General features: G+C 66.6%; 2 protein-coding genes across 2 annotated transcripts; one reads left to right on the forward strand and one right to left on the reverse strand.

The window, feature by feature from the left end:
• Positions 1 to 13: 13 nt before the first annotated feature.
• Positions 14 to 12,211, reverse strand: OPLAH (5-oxoprolinase, ATP-hydrolysing). The gene is given in 27 exon segments (XM_058276168.2): positions 14 to 224; positions 452 to 549; positions 1,146 to 1,306; positions 1,423 to 1,511; positions 1,513 to 1,581; positions 1,708 to 1,857; positions 1,952 to 2,086; positions 2,168 to 2,314; positions 2,383 to 2,567; positions 3,471 to 3,645; positions 3,724 to 3,825; positions 3,914 to 4,074; positions 4,514 to 4,665; positions 4,746 to 4,858; positions 4,934 to 5,072; positions 5,155 to 5,292; positions 5,370 to 5,540; positions 5,625 to 5,737; positions 5,907 to 6,172; positions 6,468 to 6,535; positions 6,609 to 6,747; positions 6,819 to 6,984; positions 8,060 to 8,379; positions 8,454 to 8,553; positions 8,825 to 9,016; positions 9,094 to 9,317; positions 11,930 to 12,211. Coding segments are annotated over 27 exon segments (4,155 nt in total). The 5' UTR covers positions 12,165 to 12,211; the 3' UTR covers positions 14 to 77.
• A 7,895-nt stretch (positions 12,212 to 20,106) lies between these two features.
• Positions 20,107 to 22,002, forward strand: EXOSC4 (exosome component 4). Its single transcript, XM_004472015.5, has 3 exons — positions 20,107 to 20,318; positions 21,305 to 21,511; positions 21,598 to 22,002. The coding sequence occupies exons 1-3, from the start codon at positions 20,148 to 20,150 to the stop codon at positions 21,955 to 21,957; spliced, it is 738 nt and encodes a 245-aa protein (XP_004472072.1). The 5' UTR covers positions 20,107 to 20,147; the 3' UTR covers positions 21,958 to 22,002.
• Position 22,003: the final 1 nt, after the last annotated feature.

Genomic DNA, 22,003 nt, shown 5'->3' on the forward strand with positions numbered 1-22,003 from the left:
AGGCGGGGCCGGGTCTCGGCAAGGGGTCGCGGCGCCCGCCAAGGGGGCGACCTCGGGGCCCTTTATTGCGGGGGCGGTCACACGGCCTCCTGCGTCCGGCGGTACTCGTAGACGCTGCCGCGCTCGGGGAAGGCCGGGGCCTGCGGGGGCGACCCCGGCGGGGGCGCGGGGTCTTCGGGGTCCCCGTAGCCCCCACCGCCGGGTGTGTGAAGGCAGAACACGTCCTGGGGGGCAAAAGAGCGGGCTCAACGCGAGCGTCGACCCCTCCCGCCTCCCTGGCACGCCCCCCCGCCCAGGACTCGCCCACCCGCCCGGACCTCGGAGACCCGGACGCCGCCCCCTTTTCTTCGGAAGCCAAATTAAACTCCGTCTCTAGACGTTTCTCAAAATCTGTTCACCGCCCCCCCTAGAGGAGGGCCGCCGTAGGGGTCGGGGCTGGCGGGACCCTTACCCCGGGGTACACGGTCACCGACGTCTTCCCGCCCAGATTCACTGTCCGGCCGTCCTTGCGGATCAGCAGGTTGAGGCCGCAGGCGCCGGGCTCGCCCCCTGCGGGAGGGGAGGGGAGGGTTGAGGAGAGGCTAGGGGGGCGGCCAGTGGGGCCCGGGCGGGCGGGGCTGGGCAGGCGGGGAGAGGCCTGGGGGCGGGGCCGCGGGGGAGGGGCGGGGGCGCCGGGAGGGGCGGGGCCGCGGGGAGGGGCGGGGCTGGGCAGGCGGTGAGGGGCCTGGGGGCGGGGCCGCCAGAGGGGCGGGGAGAGGCCTGGGGGCGGGGCCGCGGGGGAGGGGCGGGGGCGCCGGGAGGGGCGGGGCGCCGGGAGGGGCGGGGCCGCGGGGAGGGGCGGGGCTGGGCAGGGGCGGGGAGAGGCCTGGGGGCGGGGCCGCGGGGAGGGGCGGGGCTGGGCAGGGGCGGGGAGAGGCCTGGGGGCGGGGCCGCCGGAGGGGTGGGGCCGCGGGGAGGGGCGGGGAGAGGCCTGGGGGCGGGGCGCCGGAGGGGCGGGGCCGCGGGGAGAGGCCTGGGGGCGGGGCTGGGCAGGGGCGGGGCCGCGGGGAGGGGCGGGGCGCCGGAGGGGCGGGGCGCCGGCAGGGGCGGGGCCGCGGGGAGAGGCCTGGGGGCGGGGCGCCGGAGGGGCGGGGCCGGGCGCTCACCGTGGAGGCCGTAGGGCCGGAAGGCGCGGCGCTCGGTCAGCACCGACAGCAGCGCCTCCTCGCGAAAGAGCAGCTCGCGGACCACGCCGTCGCCGCCCCGGAAGCGGCCGCGGCCCCCCGAGCCGCTCCTCAGCTCGAAGCGGCGCAGGATCACGGGGTACCTGCGCGGCCCGGGACTCAGCGAGGCGCCCCGCCGCCCCCTGCCCCGCGCCTCCCGGCTGCTCCCCGCGCCCCGCCGCCCCCTGCCCCGCGCCCCGCCGCCCCGCGCGCCGCTCACCGGCTCTCCAGGATCTCGGGGTCGGTGATGCGCGTGTTGGTCATGTGGCTGTGCACCCCGCTGCGCCCGTGCCAGCCCGGGCCCGCGCCCCGCGCCGCCCGCCACCGTCTCGTAGTAGCCCATGTGCGCGTTGCCCAGCGTCACGTTGTTCATGCAGCCCTGGCGGGCGAGCCCCGCGGCTGGGTGGGCGTCCCGGCCGCCCGCCCCCCGCCCGCCGGCCCCAGGAGGCGCGAGGCCGGGGAGGCCCAGGCGGCGCCCACTCCCCACCCCCACCCCCCGGCGCACCTGGGAGGCGGCGCAGGCCCCGAAGGCCCCCAGGATGACGTCCACCACGCGCTGGGAGGTGAGCACGTTGCCGCCCACCACGGCTGCCTCCGGGGACGGGTCGAGGATGGAGCCCCGCGGGATCACCACGCGCACCGGCGCCAGGCAGCCCTGGGGGGCGAGCGGCTCTCAGCGGCCAGTGCGGCGGCCCCCCAGCAGCACCCCCGGATCACTCAGGGGACCCTCCCGCAGGACACCGGCGCACCTGGTTGAGCGGGATGTCGCGGCCCACCAGGCAGCGCAGGCAGTAGATGAGCGCCGACAGCGTGATGGCGCGCGGCGCGTTCAGGTTGCCGAACACCTCGGGGCCGGTGCCGCTGAAGTCGAACACGGCGCTGCCCTGCGGGGGCCAGGCGGCGGTCAGCGGGGGCCTGCGCAGGCTGCAAGCCGGGCGCCAGCCCACCCGGCCCACCTGGCTCACCTGGCTCAGGTTGAGCTGCACGCTGAGCCGGATGGGGGAGCCGTCGTCCATGTGGTCCTCGGCGGACACCTCCAGGGGCAGGCCGCGCGCCTGCCGGGCCACCCCGAAAGCCCGGAGCATGTCCCGCACGGCCAGCTCGGCGTTCGCCTGGCAGGGAGGGGGTTCAGCCACCGCCGCGCCGTGGCCGCCCCTGCCCGGGCCCCGCCCTGGCCCACCTGGATGTGGCCCATGTAGGCCTGCACCACGTCCAGGCCGTACTGCCCGATGAGCTCCCCCACCAGCTGGATGCCCTTCTGGTTGGCCGCCACCTGCGCACGCAGGTCCGACAGGTTGTCGTGCAGGTTCCGCGTCCCGCTGCAGCCGGGGACCTTGCCTGGTGCCCGGAGGGCCTCGGTCACAGCTGGAAGGGGGGCGGCACGCTGAGGCGCCTCCAGCCCCAGGCCCACCCTCCCCACTTGGATAATCGCCTGCTGCACCCCAGGGGCACGGCTGAGCTCTCCACAGGCTCCCCATCCCTAGGCCCAAGAGCCCCTTTCCACACCCAGCACCCCGGGGCGCCCGAGGCCTCGACCAGCAGCTTCACCCGAGGTGCCTGGAAGGGGTGCCGCGTCCCCCAGCCAAGCCCCTCTCCTTCCGTCCTTCCTGCTGCCCAAAGCCAGAGGCACCCCTGAGCCCCCTTGCCGAGATGCCCACGCCAGCTCTCTACTTACTACCCCACCTCCCTGGCCCCACGGGCGTCCACCTTCCCTGTGCTTCTGCGCCTGGCCAGTGCCGTGGCCTCCATCCTCCAGCTGCCTGTGCTTGACCTCTGACCTTATTCAAATCCCATCCACTACTAACGAGACCCCCCACCCAGCTCCCTGGCTCAAGGCTCCACACCACCCACCCAGGACGACCGCAGCCGCCCCTGCCCAGGTCTCCAGGCGCCCTTAGCTCCCCCATCGTCTGACAGTGGGCAGGGGGTCTTCACGGAGCGTAGGTCGAGAGGCGAGCCCTTTCGCAGCCCCCCGCTGCCCAGGGGCTCGGGCCCGGGCCCTTGGGACGGCCAGGGAAGCCCCCACCCGCCTTTCTCTCCAGCCCCAGGGTGGACACCAGAAGTGACTGCCTGCCTCGAAACAGGCTCCTCCGTCCTGCACCCCCCGGGGCCCGACACTCTCACCCCCCCCCAATGAAATCGCCTCCCACAGGCCCTGGAGCTCAGGGCTGCTGCGCTGCCCCCTGGCCCTCCTGGGCCCTGAGTTGCATCCCAGCGCCTGCGCAGCCTGGCCCACTGGCCCCCGCTGGCACGGCCCCGCCCACTCACCATCCTCCTGGAAGACGCCCCCCTGGACGAGCTTGAAGGACAGGAAGACGGCGCCCTCCTGCTGCAGCGTGGTGGAGTGGGGGGGCATGGAGCCCGGGGTGCTGCCCCCGATGTCCGCATGATGCCCCCGGCTGGCCACGTAGAACACAGGCCGCGCCTGGCCTGGCCAAAACACCTAAGGGTGCAGCGGCGGTCAGCGGCGCCGGCCAGCCCCACCCCCCACCCCGCAAGGGGAGCCGGCAGCACCCCGCACCGGTGTGATGACGGTCAGGTCTGGCAGGTGGCTGCCCCCCGCTCTGGGGTGGTTGCTCAGGAGCACGTCGCCGGGGTGGAGGTCAGCCCCCAGGTGCTGGATCTGCAAGCGGCAGGCAGGTGGGCAGGGGGAGGGGCAGGCTGGGGGAGGGGCAGACCGGAGGGGAGGGGAGGGGCCAGGAGGGGCCCACCTGGAACTGCACCGTCTCCTGCATGGCGCCCAGGTGCACGGGAATGTGGGGCGCGTTGGAGACCAGCCCCCCATCGGGCCCGAAGAGGGCGCAGGAGAAGTCCAGCCGCTCCTTGATGTTGGTGGAGATGGCCGTGCGCTGCAGGATGCGGCCCATCTGCTCTGCGGGCACAGAGGGGCGGGCGCCGGTGGCCGCATCCCCACGGCCGAGCCCACGCCCCAGCCTGCCCTCCCCACCCAGTGGTGCCCCAGGATCGGACCCTGGGCCTCGCTGCAGCCCTGCTGTGCCCCCCGGATGCTCCGCCTTGCCCAGCACCCCTCAGACCCCCACCCTGCCCCAGGTCCACCCCCAGACAGGGTGCCACACCCTCTCCCCGTCCCTGGAGAGGAACGGCGGCCCAAGGCACACGGCTGCAGGTTGGCAAACGCCGGCGCCCCCCTGCCCGAGGCCTGTCCCGGCAGCGGGGCCGGGGCTCCCCAGGCCACACGGCCCACCCGGCACAGCCGCACCATCGGCGACCACCCCAGTGCCCACCCGGTGAGGAGGGGCAGCCCGGCGACGGGAGCCAGGGCTGCGGGGAGGCCAGTCGGCGCCGCTCACCCGCGATGCTCATGAAGCGGTGCGAGAAGATGGAGAGCTGGATGGGGTCAAGCTGGGCGCTCACGGCGCTGGCAGCCTCGGCCCCCACGGAGATGCGGACGTCCCCGGTGTTGGTCACCTCCGCCTGGCAGCCCGGCTCCACCAGGATGGTGCTGGGGCAGGGGACGCAGGGGCTGCAAGGGCCCGGCCAGGCCAAGACCCCCCACAGCCCCGCAGCCAGGCCCCCACCCACCTGTTGCTGTCGATGACGAGGCAGGGCCCCTGCAGCTTGTGCCCGTGGCCCAGCTCTGCCAGCAGGTACACGGGGGTCTCCTGGTAGCCCCCCTCGAAGTAGCACTGGGTCATCTGTGGGGAGCGCGGGGTGAGCGGGCCCCTCGGTCCGGCACCCTCTCTGGGCGTCCCGTGGGCGGAGGCACCGACCTTGTCCACGCGGGGAGGCCCGGTCTGGACCTTGCAGGTGTCCTCGAGGCGAAGGCCGCTGCGGCCGGTGCCCCTCACCCGCACATCGTCCACCACCACTGGCCGCTCGGGGATGACAAAGCCAAACTCCCGCATGTACCTGCGGGGTCCCGGGGGGGCGGTCAGGGCGCGGTGCCATGGCCAGCAGCCCCCAGGCCTCCCGGGGCACGGGGCCCGCACACCTCTCCACGAAGGCGGCCCCGAAGTCGCCGGCACGGGGCGAGCGGGCCGAGGCCGGGTGCTGGTGGGCAGACACCATCAGGGAGCAGTCGGTGCCCTGGTAGCGCAGGTGCAGGAAGCTCTCGGTGCTGACCTGGGACCTGCGGGCCGGTGGGTCTCACGGGGGCGCCAGGGCGGCCCGGCACCCCTGCCCGGGAGCCCGTCCCCGTGGGCCCACCTGGGGAAGCCCTGGGCCCGCAGGGCGTCCACGCACTGCTCCTCCAGGCGGCTCAGCCTCTGGTCCAGCTGCTGGAAGGTCTCGGGCCCGTAGAGCAGGGAGCAGGGCTCCTGTGCCTCGTGCACCACGTCCGCCAGGGCCAGCCCCAGCGCCGAGAGCAGCCCGCTGTGTCTGGGGGGGCGCACAGTGAGCACCCGGGGCGGGGCGGGGCCGGCCACCCCCAGGCCCGCGGCGGGCGCGTCCCCGCACACGCACCTGTGGATGTGCACCGTGTCCATGCCCAGGGCCCGGGCGATGGCGCAGGCGTGCTGCCCGCCGGCGCCCCCGAAGCAGGCCAGCACGTGGGCCGAGGGGTCGTGGCCTCGAGCCTGGGGAGTCGGCAGGGGCAGAGGCTTCAACGCCACCGTCTGGCCCTGCAGCCCCTTGCCCTGGGCGGTCACCAGGCCGGGGCGGTCACCAGGGCGGGACAGGCTGAGCGGCCTGGGGGCCGTGGGGCGGGGGCAGGGCCGGCGGGCAGGTGGAGGGGCGGCGGCGTACCTGCGTGAGCGCGCGGATGGGCCGGCACATGGCCTCGTTGGCCACCCGCACGAAGCCCATGGCCACCTCCTCCAGGCTCAGCGGGGCGGCGGGGCGGGGCCCGCTGGCCAGGAAGCTGTTGACCTCGGCGGCCACGGCCTCCAGCGCCTTGCGGGAGGCCTCGGGGGACAGCGGCTGGTCCTCTCCAGGCCCGAAAATGCAGGGGAAGGAGGCGGGCAGCAGGCGGCCCAGGACCAGGTTCGCGTCGGTCACGGTCACGGGGCCCCCTGGGAGAGGGGCGGGGCGAGGAGGCCGGGGGTGGGAAGGGGGCAGCCGCGGGGGCCGCAGGCCTGGGCGGCGGGGGCGAGGACGTCACGGGGCCCCCTGGGAGAGGGCCGGGGCGAGAGGAGGCCAGGGGTGGGAAGGGGGCAGCCGCGGGGGCCGCAGGCCTGGGCGGCAGGGGCGAGGCCATCCCGGGGCCCCCTGGGAGAGGGGCGGGGCGAGACAAGCGGGGGGTGGGAAGGGGGCAGCCGCGGGGGCCGCAGGCCTGGGGCGGCCGGGGCGAGGCCGGCGGGCTCCTACCTTTGCGGTAGCAGGCGGGACCCGGGTGGGCTCCTGCCGACTCAGGCCCCACCACAAAGAGGCCCGACCTGGGGAGAGGGAGGCGAGAGTGGGTGTGGGCCCGGGGCCGAGCGGGGGCCGCGGCCTGGGTCAGCAGCTGACCTGAAGAAGAGGCGGGAGCCCCCTCCGGCTGCCACGGTGTTGATGTCCAGCTGGGGGGCCTGGAGGGTGATGCCGGCTGTGCTGGCCTCGAAGACGTGCTCGAATTCCCCGGCGTAGCGGCTCACGTCCGTGGACGTGCCTGGGGGCGGCGGGGTCACCCTGCGGCCCGACACCCGGCCGTGCCCGGCCCCCACCCTGCGGCCCTCCTACCTCCCATGTCGAAGCCAATGACGGGCTGGCAGCCCTCGGCCTGGTAGGTGGTGGCCGAGTAGCCAACCACACCCCCCGCGGGGCCCGAGAGCACGGCGCGGGAGCCGCTGAAGGCGTCCATGGGCGCCAGGCCGCCATCCGAGCGCATGAACAGCACCTGCACGTCCTGCGGGCGGGCGGTGGGAGACGGGAGGCAGGAGGGGCAGACCCGGAGGGGACGGGCGGTGCGGGCGGGGGCCAGGCAGGCAGCAGGAGGGGGTGGGCAGTGCAGGTGGGGGCCAGGTGGGCAGCAGGAGGGGGCGGGCAGTACGGGTGGGGGCCAGGTGGGCAGCAGGAGGGGGCGGGCAGTACGGGTGGGGGCCAGGCGGGCAGTGCGGGCGGCAGGCCAAGTGGGCAGCGGGAGGGGGAAGGCGGTGCAGGTGGCGGGCAGTGGGAGGGGGCGGGTAGTGGGAGGGGGCGGGCAGTGCAGGCAGGAGGCCAGGAGGGCAGTGTGGGCAGCAGGCCAGGTGGGCAGCAGGAGGGGGCGGGCAGTGCAGGCGGGAAACCAGGTGGGCAGTGGGAGGGGGCGGGCAGTGCAGGTGGGGGGCCAGGTGGGCAGCGGGAGGGGGCAGGCAGTGCAGGCAGGAAACCAGGTGGGCAGTGGGAGGGGGTGGGCAGTGCAGGCGGGGGACCAGGCGGGCAGTGGGAGGGGAAAGGCGGTGCAGGTGGCGGGCAGTGCGGCCAGGAGGCCAGGAGGGCAGTGGGAGGGGAAAGGCGGTGCAGGTGGCGGGCAGTGTGGGCAGGAGGCCAGGAGGGCAGTAGGAGGGGACGGGCAGTGCAGGTGGGGGGCCAGGTGGGCAGTGGAAGGGGGCAGGCAGTGCAGGCAGTGGGAGGGGGCGGGCAGTGCAGGTGGGGGCCCAGGCGGGCAGTGGGAGGGGGCGGGCAGTGCAGGTGGGGGCCCAGGCGGGCAGTGGGAGGGGAAAGGCGGTGCAGGTGGCAGGCAGTGCAGGCAGTGGGAGGGGGCGGGCAGTGCAGGTGGGGGCCCAGGCGGGCAGTGGGAGGGGGCGGGCAGTGCAGGCGGGGGACCAGGTGGGCAGCGGGAGGGGAAAGGCGGTGCAGGTGGCAGGCAGTGCAGGCAGTGGGAGGGGGCGGGCAGTGCAGGCGGGGGACCAGGTGGGCAGTGGGAGGGGGCGGGCGGTGCAGGTGGTGGGCACTGTGGGCAGCGGGAGGGGGCGGGCAGCGCGGGCGGGCGGCGGCCTCACCTTGAGCTGGCCCTGGAAGCCGCGGCGGAAGCCCTGCACGTAGCGCTGGATGGCGGGCGTGAGGTAGGCGTCGGCGCAGGCCGTGTGCCCGCGCGGCACGATGCGCACCATGGGCATGGCCTCGGAGGACAGCGCCACGTGGGCGAAGCCCAGCTCGCGGGCCAGGGCGCCCACCCGCTGCTCGTGCGGCGCCCAGGCGTAGGAGTGCATGAGCACCACGGCCAGGCTGCGGACGCCGCGCGCCAGGAGCCCCTCCAGCTTCCCGCGCAGGCTGTCCAGGTCGAGCGGCTGCTGCACCTCCAGCAGGGCCCCGGTGCGGCCTGCGGGGAGCCCGCCGTCCGTCACCGCCCGGCCGGCGCCGGCCCCCGCGCCCCGGCCCCCCGCGCCCCCGCACCTTTGAGAGGCGTCCCCGCGCCGGGCTCCCCCCGGTACAGCACCACCCGCTCGTCCACCTCCAGCACCTCTTCGTACAGCACGTCGGGCATGGGCACGGCCTGCGGGCGGCAGGGGCTCGCAGGGTGGGGCCCAGGGGTGCCGCGGCGCCTTGCGGGGGCCGGGCAGTGCAGGGCCGGCGGGTAGGGTCTCCAGGATGGCCCACCAGGGTGCCTTCTGCCCTCCCCCCTCGCGGCTCCCACCCCCACCCTGAGCGCCCGGGGTCCGCGCCGGGGGCCCTCCACGCCCTGCGCACTCCCGCTGCGGGCGTGGGGACGCGGGGGCCTCCCGCGGCGCCCCTGCAGTGCCTGGCCGCCGGCGCGGGGAGCTCACCAGGTCGAAGAGGTCCTGGCGCGCCTGCGTGCCCACGTGCAGCAGGTCTCGGAAGCCCCGCGTCACCAGCAGCGCCACCCGCTCCCCCCGCCGCTCCAGCAGCGCGTTGGTGGCCACGGTGGTGCCCATGCGGATGCTGGCGATGCGGCTGGTGTCCAGGGGCCGGTCCCGGGGCAGGACCTTGCCCCCCTCCTGGGACGGCGCGGCCGGCGTCAGGCCCCTGGCCCCGCTGGCCTCGCCGCCCCGGCCCCGCTCGCACCGCGGCCCACCTGCTCCAAGATGCGGCGGATGCCCTCGGTGGGGGCGTCCGCGTAGTTGGCAGGATCCTCCGAGAGCAGCTTCAGGACCCGCACGTGCCCGCCCGGGCACTGGGCAAAGACGTCGGTGAAGGTGCCGCCGCGGTCGATGGCGAAGTGGAAGCGCCCGTCGGGGCCGCCCATGGTGGAGGGGCTGCAGCCCACGAGCGGCTCCTCGGCCGGCGGCCCTGGGAGAACTGGGGAGGCCGGGGCTCAGCTCCCCGCACAGCGCCGGCGTGCCCAGGACCGCAGGGCCCGGCCGAGCTGCCCATCACGTGGGCCCAACGCCCCTTGACCCAGTTCTCGGCGCCCCGGGGGGGAGGGGGCGCCGCAGGCCCCGGGGCCGGGGACCCCGCGTTCTTTCCCTACCAGGAGGCTCAGGGCGGGGCGGCCGGGGCCAGGCGAGAGGTGCCCGCTTCTCCCCGCAGGCGCCGCGGGTCACCGCCGAATGCGCCCGGCGCCGGCGCGGGGCGTACGCAGGCGGCGGGGCGGGCCCGGGAGCGGGGCGGGGTTGCGCCGTGGGAGGCGGGAGGTGGCGGGGGCTGCGGGGCGGGACGCGCGGGGTCGGGCGGAAGCGGGGCCCGCCCCCCGCACGGCAGGTCCCGGGGCGCCCGCCCGCGGGTTGCGTCAGTCTGCCCTGCCCGGAGCCGCCGCCTCCGCCCCCCGCGGCCCGCGCCCGCCCGTGGGCGCCCCGGCCCCGCCGCCGGCGCACGCTGCCGCCCGCACCCCACGCCCCCACGGGGGGTGACCCCGCGGGGGCCGCGGCCGGTCCCCGCGCTCCCGTCCACCCGGGGCCACGCAGCGGGACAGAGAAGCTGCTTCCGCGCCGCGCAGGCTCCCGGCTCTGCTGTGCGGGGGCGAGGGCGACGCCCGGGGCCCTGGGTCTTGCCCCCCAGCCTGGCAGCTGGCTGACGGGCCGCCTCTGGCCTCCCCGCCGGGCTGTGCCCTGCGCCCCCCAGGGATCCCCGCGAGCTTCGGCGCTCCCTCGGCCCCTTGGCAGGCCCCGCGCTCTCTCCTGGGCCGGGAGCGCTCTTCACCCAGCGGCCGTGGCTGGCGTCCACTGGCAGGCGCGAGGGCTCATCGCTCTTTCTCTAAGCCCCAGGAAGACAGGGTCCTCCCCCCGGCCCGCTGACCCCTCCTGCGCTGGCCCCTGAGATTCAAGGAGCCCCGAGCTGCCTCTGTGCCCCGGCTGGAGCATGCCCTGGGGGGGTGATCGGTGGGCAGCGGCCTCCCCAGGGGAGCCTCATGGCAGCCGGGGTCTGGGAAGGCTGTGGCTGTGGATCTGAGGGCCCGGGGCAGGGGGAGCCCAGCGGGGAGCACTGCCTGTCCATCAGCTCCTGGGCCTAAGCAGCTCAGGGCCCTGAGAAGGCGGCCCCAGAGGAGCAGCAGCTGTGGGGGCCTGAGGTCAGCTGAGCCCACAGCTCTCACCTCACCTGTGCCTGACCCCCCGTCCCCAGGCTGCTCCCCCATCGCAGGTCTCTCCCCGATCTCAGGCTGCTCCCCCATCCCAGCCTGCCCCCCCATCCCAGGCTGCTCCCGCACCCCACACTGCCCCAGGAGAGCCGGCCTGGCCGGGAGGCCGGTGCCTCGAGAGGGCAGCTGTGGGCTGCACCCCAGGCCGCAGACGGGGCCCCTCACTGGTGGCCTTCAGCAGCCTCGGCGCTCTCCTCCAGGTCACGGGGGATTCGAGGCCGGGGGCACAAAAGGAGACAGGGTTTAGAAGACACTGGCGGAGCCTGGCTGGGGCTGCTAGGGAGGGACACGGGTCCCTGCTGTGCACTGGCCCCGCCTGTGTCCTCTGACCTCGGCCCTCCCGGGGGCTGTCCCTGTGCCACATCCCAGGCCCCGGCCCATCCATCGGCCACCGTCCCCATCTCCACTGCCCAGCTCGGCCCAAATGGGACCCAAGACCCATCAGTCACCCAATTCGGGCACCCACCACCCCTTCTCTGAGCTGAACAAGTGACAGCTCCGGCGGCGTCCCCACTTCACCCACCACCCCTTCTCTGAGCTGAACAAGTGACAGCTCCGGCGGCGTCCCCACTTCCACGCAGGCCCCTCCTGGCCACCTTGGGGCTGCCGGCCCTCACATCTGGCCCCTGCTTCGTGTGCCAGAGTTGAGCCCGCCTCTGCCGCGGGCTCCGTGCCTGGCCCGCCCTCGCTGCGGGGACCTTCCCGCGCCGGCGCCCAAACCCTCAAGCCACCCCTAGGTCTCTCGTGCCCCACGTCCCTTCTGCCAGAAATCCTGTTACTTCAGTCTTCAAGATACGTCCAGAACCCCACCACTTTCAGCCCCGTCCTGGCCGAGGCTCTGCGCCCTCCCAGGGCTGGGGCCGTCCTCCCCTGACCGTCCAGGGAGCCGAGAGAATCCCGGGCACCCCGTCCCAGAGGGCGCACTGGCCCCCCCGTCAGCTCCTCCCCGCTCGCCCCACAAGCAGCCGCATGGGCTCTGCCTCAGACACAACCACCTCGCTGCCACCTCGGCCTTGACACAGACTGTCCCTTAGCCGGAGAGCCGTGCCCGCCCGCCCAGCCCTGCTCAGATGCCCCTTGCGACATGTCACCTTCTCTCTTGGCCCTTCTAAAAGAGCTTCACGCGCCTCCGTCTCTGCCCCTTCCCGTGCCACCTGCCTTCCTTCCCATGCCACCTGCCTCCCTTCCCATGCCACCTGCCTTCCTGGCCACCTCGGCACCTGGCAGGTCGTGGCTCCCCGGGCAGGGCTTCGGCTGCCTCGGCACGAGTTGTCGGAGCGAAGCTCCCCGGGCTCTTGGCGACGGCGGGCGGGAGGAGGCCCGCAGCGCAGCTCACCTCTCTCGGCATCCTTGAACTTGAGGGTCCTGCGCCGGGATGGCCGGGGACCGGCGGCCACCTCGGCCAGGAGCCCCGAGTTGTACAAGGCCAGGCCGCTGCCCCGGTTCCTGAGCACCAGCTTCAGCTCCTGGTTCTCCTGGATGAGCTGCACCAGCCGCCGCAGCTCCTCGTTCTCCTGCGCCAGCCGCTGGATCTCCTGCCGCAGGCCCTCATAGCTGCCGAGGAGGGACATGCCGGCGGGGGCAGCGGCCGGGGGCCGCCAGCGGCTCTGCAGGGCCAGCGGGCCCCGCCACTGTGAGGTCAGCGGCTGTCCCCGCCCCCGCGCCTCGGCCACATTCCGGGGCTTCCCGTCCCTACCACCCCCCCCCCCGCAGGGGTCACGTGACCTCTGACCTTAAAACCCCCCCACCCCTTGGGAGGGACCAACAGCGGGTGTCCTCAGAGCTGCCCCAGGCCCGGGAGCCCTGCGGGAAGGCCGTGTGTGAGTGGGGAGAGGGCGCACGGCCTCGCCCGCCCACCGGGCCAGGGCGTGGGGCGGGGGTGGAGGGGTGGACCCTGCCTTGCGGTGCCCACAGGCCACCAGGAGACGGAGCACAGTGGGCGCCGTCAGGGAGGGTGGGCGTTTGAGCGGCCTGGCGGGGGGCTGGGGAGTCTGCACCTGGGGTGACGGGAGACCGGCGTGCTAGGGGCTGAGGAGAGCGGGGCACGGTGAGGACGGGCTGGTCCGTGGCCCTGCCGCCCGGGGCTCAGCTCAGGGCAGGGGGCGGCAGCGGCGAGCGGCTGGGGGGCCAGGGTCAGCGCAGGGCGGGGAGCCGCCCCCCAGGGTTGGCCGGCTGCCGGGCGACAGTGACGACTGGGTGTGCCTTTTAGGACGGAGCGGGTGCTACTCTTCTCGGGCCTGTCCTTTGAGGGGCCTGCGGCATGGCCCGTGCCCCCGCGTTAGGGTTAGCCTGTGTTTTGCGTGGCCCTGCCCTTCCTGCCGGCTCCATCCCTGCAGTTTCCGCTGGCTCACTGCTAGGTGCTCTGGGGTGTTTCCGTCCCCCGAGGGTACCTTCCCCTGGGCCGGGCGGATGGGAGCGGTCCAGTTCCAAACCGTTCTCAGGAGACTGGGTGGCGACTGTACTTAACCTCTGTGGGAATAATGACAACGTTTGTACACCCTATCATCAAGAAATAATCTTCTTTATTTATTTTTTACTGCATTTTTTTTGAAGATACATAGATCACAAAAAAATGTTACATTAAAAAATATAAGGGAAGTGGCTGTGGCTCAATCAGTTGGGCTCCCGTCTACCATATGGGAGGCCCTGGGTTCGAGTCCTGGGGCCTCCTGGTGAAGGCAGGCTCGCCCGCACATCACAGAGCACTGCAGCTAACTCAGCAAGATGACACAACAAAAAGGGAGACAAGTAAAGACACAGAGGAATGCGCAGCGAATGGACAGAGAGAGCAGACAGCAAGCAAGCCACAAGGAGAGGGGAAAAAATAAATAAAAATAAATAAAAAATACACGTAAGAGGTTCCCATATACCCCCAACACCCCACTCCTCCCATTTCAACATCCTCCCTCGTCACTGTGGCCTATTCGCTGCACTTGGTGGATACATCTTGGAGCACTGCTGCCCCGCATGGATAGAGTTTACCTTGTAATTTACACCCTCCCCAGTCCATTCAGGGGGTTATGGCAGGTTATATAATGTCCGGCAACTGTCCCTGCAACTCCAAGTCCTGAAACTGCCCCCACAACACCTCTCCTCTTCCCTCTCCCTGCCCTCAGCAGCTCCCGCGGCCACCGTCTCCACATCATCTTGACTGTAAGGATGACGGGGCAGAGGGCTGCGGCAGCGCCAGCTCTCAGGCGGCACGAGCACCGGCTCGGGGCAGTCGACCTCCAGCCAGGAGCTCCGAGGGCCGGGGGCTGCCGTGGGCCCGACGCCGAGGAGGCCTGCCCTTCCCTCCCCCCGGGCTCCTACCGCGTCGCTAGGGCACCTCACGGAGCAGGTGACTTAAGAACGGCAGACTGTCCTGGGCCAGCTGACCTGACAGGTGTGCGCTGGAAAGGACCCGGCTCTGCGGCGGAAGAGTTTCCACTGGGAGAGGGCTCCGGGGGCTCCCGCTGCCAGAGGGGGCCGCGTGGCCAGAAGGCCGCGACACGCCCTGGCCGCGCGCAGGGCCACCTGAGCAGGCGCCCCAAGGCCACCGGTCCTCGGCTGTGACGTTCCTGTCTCTGCTGCGGCAGTTCCCACTCACCAGGGATAACACAACACTGACTGACTCTGGAGGCGCCAGAGGCCAGACGTGCGAACTCAGCACCGCCGGCCGGCGCGGGGGTCAGCCGCGGGGCAGGCCCCTGCTGGCCCTCCCGGCCCCCCACTCCCAGCCCCCGGCCCCTGGGCCTCGGCCGCACCGCTCCAGCCTCGCCTCCACGGCCACGTCACCTCCTCCCGGACTTCAGGACAACCCCCCTCGCCGTGATCCAGTTAACCGCACCCGAGGCGACGGCCACTGACAGCCACAAGCCCCGGCGGGGAGGATGGTGTCTGCACTACGCAGGCTCCCGTGCTGGCGCGACCTGCGCAGCCTGGACGGTGCCCCAGGAGACACCGCTCCACCGGAGGGGAGCGACGGCCCGAGGAGCCTGGCTCGGCTGCCCACCGGCCAGCGGCTGGACCTTCGGAAGTGGAAGAGAAGTGATCCTTCTCTTGTGCCACCTCAGCTCTCTGCTCTGCTACGTCTCTTACTGTCTCTCCTGTGTCTCTTGTGGCATCATCTTGCTGCGCCAGCTCTCTGCATCAGCCTGCACTCCCGCACAGGCCAGCTCACCACACAGGCCAGTTGGCATTCACCGGGAGGCCCTGGGCAGCAAACCCTGGACCTCCTACAGGGTAAACGGGAGCCCAACTGCTCGAGCCACATCCATTTCCCCCTCTTCTATTTTTTAATGTAACATTTTGTATAACCTATTTTTGAAAAAATAAAATTTAAAAATTTATTTGAAAAGCATAAAATAACACCTATAAAACTGGGTTGTTTTGACTACAGCATATAAAGCCATAATATATTTGAAAAGAACAACACAAAGGAGGGGGGAGGGAAAGAAGGTAGAGCAGAGCAAAAAAGTGACGTCAGACTAATTCAAATCCATGGAAGAAATGAGGAGCACAGGAAATGGTAAATAAGAAGGTTAGTATAAAAACTTTATAAATATAATTTTTCCTTATTTTTCTGTTTTTGTTTCAAAAGACATGAGATCATTTAAAGCAGAAGCGTAATACTGTGTTCATTTTCTATTGCTTCTGTGAAAGAAATACTAGAAATGTAGTGGTTTACAATGACACAAAACTTATTTTCTTATAGTACTGGAGATCAGAAGTTTGAAACGAATCTCAGAGCTAAAAGCAAGGTGTTAACAGGGCTGTTTCCTTCTGGCGACTCTCAGGAACAATCCATTTCCTTGCCTCTTCCAGCTTCTAGAGCAGTTCTTAACCTTTTTTGTTCCATGGACCCCTCTGCCAGTCAGGTGAAAACTGCGGATCCCTTCTCAGAATGTAGCGGCAGATAGTTTATGACACTCAACCTCAGAGGACAGAGAAAATAAAGATAAGTTGATTGTCTTCAGCTCAAGCTCTCAGACCCCCTGAGATCCTTCCACGGGTCGACGGACGCTGGTTAAGACCCCGGTTCCAGCGGCTGCCCTCACCTCAGCCCACGGCTGCACACACCACACGGCCTCTCTGCTCCCCTGCGTCCCTTCTCAGGCTCCCTTCTCCTTTGACCTTCTTGCTTTTCTCTTGTAAGGACACTTGTGATTACATTTAAAGCCCACTGGATATTTCCACATCTCGACATCCTTGATTTAATCACACCCTGAGTCCCTTTTTCCATATGAAATAACATTCTCAGGCGCCGGGCATTAGGGTGTGGCTATTTTCAGAGGGGCATTCGTCAGCCTACTAAATAACAGGTTGTTGGGTCTGTAGCATATGTGGCTATGCTGTGTAAGACAATAACAGCACAAGGGGGGGGAAGGAAGTTATAATGAAACACGTTTTCTGTATCTCACTGGAACTAAGTGTAAATCTAAATTAGAGGCTATAAGTTAAATAATAATTTGCAATCCCTGGGGCAACCACTAATAAAATAACTCAAAAATGTAACTAAAAATCAATAAAGGAATTAAAAATGGCACATTAAGAAAGATCCATGTAATATAACACAAGGCAATAAAAAAAGAACAGGCACAAAATATGATAGATTTAGAAAATGAATCGCAAAATGGCAGATGTAAATCCAACTACATTAATAATAGCATTAAACGTGAATGACTATAATTACCTAATCAAAAGGCAAAGATTGTCTGATAATTAAAAAAAACAAACCAAGATCCAATTATATGCTTTCTGTGATTGTCAGTTTTGTGCATCAATTTAGCTAAGCTATTGTACCCAGATATTCAATCAAACACTAATCTAGGTGTTGCTGTGGAGATTTCTGCAGCATGTCAATTGCCTTTACACAAAGATTATCCTGAATGATCTGGGTGGGCCTAATTCAATCAGTCGAAAGGCCTTATGAGATAAACTGAAACAGATGTGGCTCAACCAAATTGGGCTCCTGTCTACCATATACAAGGTCCAGGGTTCAATGCCCACAGCCTCCTGGTGATGGCAAGCTGACCTACGAGGGAATGCCACCCGCGCAGGAGTGCTGGCCAATGCAGAAAGCTGGCGCAGCAAGATGACACAACAAGAGACACAGAGAGAAAATAAGAAGACATAGCTGCAGAACAGGGAGTTGAGGCAGTGCAAGAGAGTAATCTCCTCTCTCCCACTCCAGAAGGTCCCAGGATCAGTTCCTGGAGCTGCCTAATGAGAATACAAGCAGACACAGAAGAGCACACAGCAAATAGACACAGAGAGCAGATAATAGGGGAAACAGCAGGGGGAGAGAAATAAATTATTTTAAAAAAGAGAGATAAACTGAGGATTTCCAGCCTGCCCTTCAAGTGCCCTAGCCAGCGCCCACAATTGTGAAAGTCAATTCATTGCAATAAATCTCTTTCTTATGTATACCAGATTCTATTTACCTGGTAGAATGCTGACTGATACACTGTCCAAATAAGAGACACTTTTTTTTTTTTTTGGTGCCAAAACCTCGGAATGAAAAGACACACTTTGGATTCAAAGATACAAATAGATTGAAAGAATGAAAAAAGAAATACCATGCAAACAGAAATCCTAGAGCTGAAGTGGCTATACCACACTATCAAATAAAAAAGACTTTAAGGTAGGAAATGGTGCTAGAGACAAAGAGAGACATTTTATAATGACAAAAGTGTCGGTTCAGCAGGTACTTAATTATAAAAAATAAAGAACACAAAATCATGGTGAATGGACCTAGAGAGGATACAATCGTTCTTGGACCCCCCAAAGAGTCTCCCCGTGCAATGACTGGACAATAAACAAATGCATAGGTTCCTCTTTTCTGCACGTTATTCTAAATGTTCATCACCAAATCACTGTCCCTTATGTGGCTCGTATGAATGTATTTTAAATCAAATAGTTTCCATAAGGGCTCCACAAGGCACCACTGTGATTCTCCTATGAGAGAGGTCAGGTGATAGAGTTTCCCTCAATCTGTCTCAGTGGTTGTAATGGGTTCCTGGGAATTTGTGGCTATTTCCCTTGTTCCCAAAAGCATAACTGGAGGCCGGAAGAGGCACACGTTGGTTACTTGACTGTGGAGCAGGACCTCTATGAGAGGAAGGACCAGGTAGAAGCTCCTCAAAATGTTTCCTCACACACCAGAAGAGTAAATAAAAGCAGTATTATATCCCTGGGAAAAAACAGAAATAATAGGGCAGCATCAAAGATTTAAAAGATGCAGGGTGGTGGCCGCTCTCATAGCCTCATTTAATTCACCTGCGTGACCCCTGAAAGCCCAGGTGGATCTCAGCGGAAGGCGTGTGGACTGATACAAATTTAAGCAGGTGGTGGTACAGTCACAGCTACAGTTGTGCGTGTGTTATCTTCACTAGAGTTTATCCATGCAGCCTCTGCATTTGAGAAACAGCCGTTGGTCTGGTGAATGATTTCTCAGTGGGGAAGATCAAAGGCCATTTACCTTCTAATGGCAAGGATCACATGATTCTGCAGTAATGCTGGAAGGATCTGTGGTGGGTGAGGAGGCAGTGTGGGGTCTACGGCAAGCTCCCGCAGGAGAATCACAGCAAAGACCCCCAGTGTTCTGGATCAAGGCCTGGTCCTCTGTGGCTATTTCTCTGCCACAGAAATAGCCTCTGTGGCAGTGAAACAGGCCCTAGTGCAGACGGAGGGTCCAACTATGGGACACCAAGTGATGACACACCACACAACCTGGCCCAAGAGGTTATACAGCCAGGCACATCCACCGACAATCCAGCATGCACTAGTCTCAAGCAGCTCAGAAGGTATAAGCAAATTACTGAGCAGTGGCCCAGTCTCCCACGTCACCTGCTATACCAACGCATCTTCCTCAACCCAGAGACCAGCTGACTGAGAAGGAAAGAACAAAGATCTGACTCACAGATGGGTTAGGGGGGCAGATCTACACTTGCTGCTGCACACCACAGCCCCTCTCTGGAGAAGCCCTGAAGGACAAACATGAAGGGAAAACCTCCCAATGAGCCCAGGTGCAAGGTACATTGGGGTACCCACTGTCTACGGATGGGGCCCTGAGGCACGCACAAAGACCGAGTCCTGAGCAGGGGTGAAGAGCTTGGTTGGTTCACAGGAGCCTGCAGTGAGTGAGACCAAAACAAGAGTAACAAGGAGGCCAGGGCAGGTGTGCGGATGGACCCTTGGGGGTGTGCACCAAGCACCTGGGCTGGCTCTTGTTGTCTCGTCTGTGCCCACCAGAGTCCACCATGGAGGTGGCCAGAGAACCAGATGGACAGGCCAGCCTCTCTCACCCATCTCAGATTCTGAGCACTGGGCTGGTGAAGAATGGCGACAGTGGCAGAGACGGCGGCTCTGAGTCCCACAGCCACTGCCGAATGCCAGCCTGTCAGCAGCGGAGACCACAGCTGTGCAACAGCAGTTTGTTCTCACTGGAACTGACCCTGGACACAGGTCTGCCCTCCCTCGCCCTGCTGTTCCTCTGCCAACACCTCCATCCCAGGCCCACCAGAGGTCCTGTCCTCCCCGCTCACACTGCCGCACACCTGTGACCCCTCTTACAGCACAGAAGGTGTGGCAAGGCACTCCTGACCAGGGGAGCGTTCTTACAGATTCCCCATCAGCCTAACAGAATCCAGAGACAGGGCATGGTGAAGGCCCTGCCAGCAGTGTCAGGGTGGGTGGCACACTGCCAAGATGTGTCTGTGCTGCTCTAAGAAGTTAGAGCTCGAGAGACAGGCTCACTGGCAGTCACGAGTCTCAGCCCAAGACCCCCCACCCCCACGGCCCTTTCCAAGGTCCTGGGTGGCCTAGCAAAGGATTCACATGGACGTACACCTTACAGAATTTGCAAATGTAAAACATCTTAATCACAATCAGTTAAGACTGTGTCTTCACCGCCCCGTTCTTAAAAAAAAAAAAAAGGCAAGAAATGTTTTTATTTCAAACAACCTGCCGGATAGAGCTGGAGTGGGCGTTTGTGGGGAGGCTGAACTGGGGGGTAGATTTAGTCACGTTTCAGCAAGAACACTGGCTGCCTGACAGTTACTGCTAGGCATTCTGTAGAAATGACTTCCAGGGACACACATGCCAACCTGTGTGTGGCGTGTGGGGCCACAGCGACCTGAGGAAACTGGCTAACGAGAACTGTCGAGCGGAGGTGGACCCCAGCAGGGCGCGACGGGGACCCGGGCACGCGCGGGTGAGGGCGGGGTCGGCGCCTCGGGCGGCCCCGGAGGGTTGCAGGGCGGCCGGCCGGGAGGCGCAGGAACCAGAGAGCGGCGCGGTCCGGAAGGGACCCGCACGACACACCCGCGGGGGACAGGAGGGGCAGCCATTAGAAGGCGCCGGGCCAGCTCCAAGCACGCCGCCAGCGCCGCCCTCCCGCGCGGCCCAAACGTGCCGGAGCGCCCAGGGACCGGAAGTGGGTCCAGGGGAACTGAAATTCTCAGGGACCGGAAGTGAGCGCAGGGCCGCTGGGAGCCGGAGGTCCCCGGACCCGGAAGTGGGCGCGCGGCCGCTGGGAGCCGTAGTTCTCCGCGAGGCGGGGCGCGGGCGGCATGGCGGGGCTGGAGCTGCTCTCGGACCAGGGCTACCGCGTGGACGGGCGGCGCGCGGGGGAGCTCCGCAAGATCCAGGCGCGGATGGGCGTGTTCGCGCAGGCCGACGGCTCGGCCTACATCGAGCAGGGCAACACCAAGGCGCTGGCGGTGGTCTACGGGCCGCACGAGGCGAGTGGGCGCGCGGGCCAGGCTGCGGGGTCGCCGGGCGGAAGCCGCTGCGGGGGCGACGGCGGGCGCGCTCGTCCGTTCCCTCCTGGTGCCCGCTGGCCGCCGGCAAGTCCCCGGCGCTTCATCGGCCACGGCCCTCTGCGTCCTCCACTTCTCTGGGCTGCTCTTGGGCGTGACGCGCGCTCCCGCCTCGGCACCCCCGCTCTTCGTGCTCCCCACTTCGCTCCCTCGCTCCTCGGCTCCCCTAGGACGTCACGGTCCGGACAGCGCGCCTTCCAGACCACCCTATCTACGTGACCAACCCCGCCCCTCCAGCACACACGTCTGATCCCCTTCCCTGCCTGTCAACACAGACGGCGGTTTGGACATTCGCATCGTTTGTCTCCCCGACCGGAATAGAAATTCCGTGAGAACAGGGATTTTGTCCGCCTTGTTTTATTGCCCTGCCTCCCGCTCTAGAACAGTGCTCGCCTTGCAGGCAGTGAAATAATATTTGCTTAGTGTGTGTCTGGGAACCCAGGCCTCCCGGCGAGGGGACCAGAGTGTGAAGGCCAGAGGACTGGGGACAAGCATGGTGTGTTTGCAGGGCAGAAAGGCTGCTGGTGAGGGAAAGGGAAAGGGAAAGGGAGGGCAATTCTAAGTGAGGCTGAGTGGTCTCCAGGGAGAAATGGATTTGGGATTTTATTTTGTGTGATGAAAGGGGGCAAAAAAGAAATGTGCCAGACTTGGTGTCTGTAAGTCTACTCCGGGTGAGGAAGCATGGTATCAGGAAGGCTCATTAAGACATGCCATGTCAGAGGTGTCAGTGGCTCAGAAACTGGGTAAGCAGCCCTTCCTCCGTGCAGACTTTGGAGATAAAGTAGAAGCTCCATGCCCAGACACTGAAGGTGGAGGATGACAGCTGCAGTAAAGGCTCTGAGCCACAAGAGTCAAGGTAGAGTGCCTGGGAAAGAGGGGGCTTGGCTCATGTGCCTTTCCTCCCCCAGATCCGGGGCTCCCGGGCGCGAGCTCTGCCTGACCGGGCGCTGGTGAACTGCCAGTACAGTTCAGCCACCTTCAGCACCGGCGAGCGCAAGCGGCGGCCACATGGGGACCGCAAGTCCTGCGAGATGGGCCTGCAGCTGCGCCAGACCTTTGAGGCAGCCATCCTCACACAGCTGCACCCCCGCTCCCAGATTGATATCTACGTGCAGGTGAGCCCTCAGCCTGGGGTAACGGCGCTGGAGGGTGGAAGAGGGAGTCAGCAGCCTCACGGACTGATGGCTGGGGGTTCCCGCAGGTGCTGCAGGCAGACGGCGGGACCTACGCAGCGTGTGTGAACGCGGCCACGCTGGCAGTGCTGGATGCTGGAATACCTATGCGGGACTTTGTGTGTGCCTGCTCAGCTGGCTTCGTGGATGGCACGGCCCTGGCGGACCTGAGCCACGTGGAGGAAGCAGCTGGCGGTCCCCAGCTGGCCCTGGCCCTGCTGCCAGCCTCAGGGCAGATCGCGCTGCTGGAGATGGATGCCCGGCTGCACGAGGACCACCTGGAGCAGGTGCTGGATGCCGCTGCCCGGGCCGCCCATGCTGTGCACACCCTGCTGGACCGCGTGGTCCGGCAACATGTGCATGAGGCCTCCCTCTTGCTGGGGGACTGACCCCCAGCCACCCCTGCCCAAAATAAAGCCCTGCTCCTCTGCCCAG

The sequence above is a fragment of the Dasypus novemcinctus genome, chromosome 14, assembly GCF_030445035.2.
Source record: "Dasypus novemcinctus isolate mDasNov1 chromosome 14, mDasNov1.1.hap2, whole genome shotgun sequence".
Lineage (NCBI taxonomy): Eukaryota > Metazoa > Chordata > Mammalia > Cingulata > Dasypodidae > Dasypus > Dasypus novemcinctus.

Excerpts from the sequence above, each read along its gene's own strand:
- EXOSC4 (XM_004472015.5), top strand. The coding sequence starts at position 20,148 with ATGGCGGGGCTGGAGCTGCTCTCGGACCAGGGCTACCGCGTGGACGGG. Across the intron at positions 20,319-21,304 it reads TGGTCTACGGGCCGCACGAG|ATCCGGGGCTCCCGGGCGCG; the intron begins GCGAGTGGGCGC and ends TTCCTCCCCCAG. Across the intron at positions 21,512-21,597 it reads AGATTGATATCTACGTGCAG|GTGCTGCAGGCAGACGGCGG; the intron begins GTGAGCCCTCAG and ends GGGTTCCCGCAG.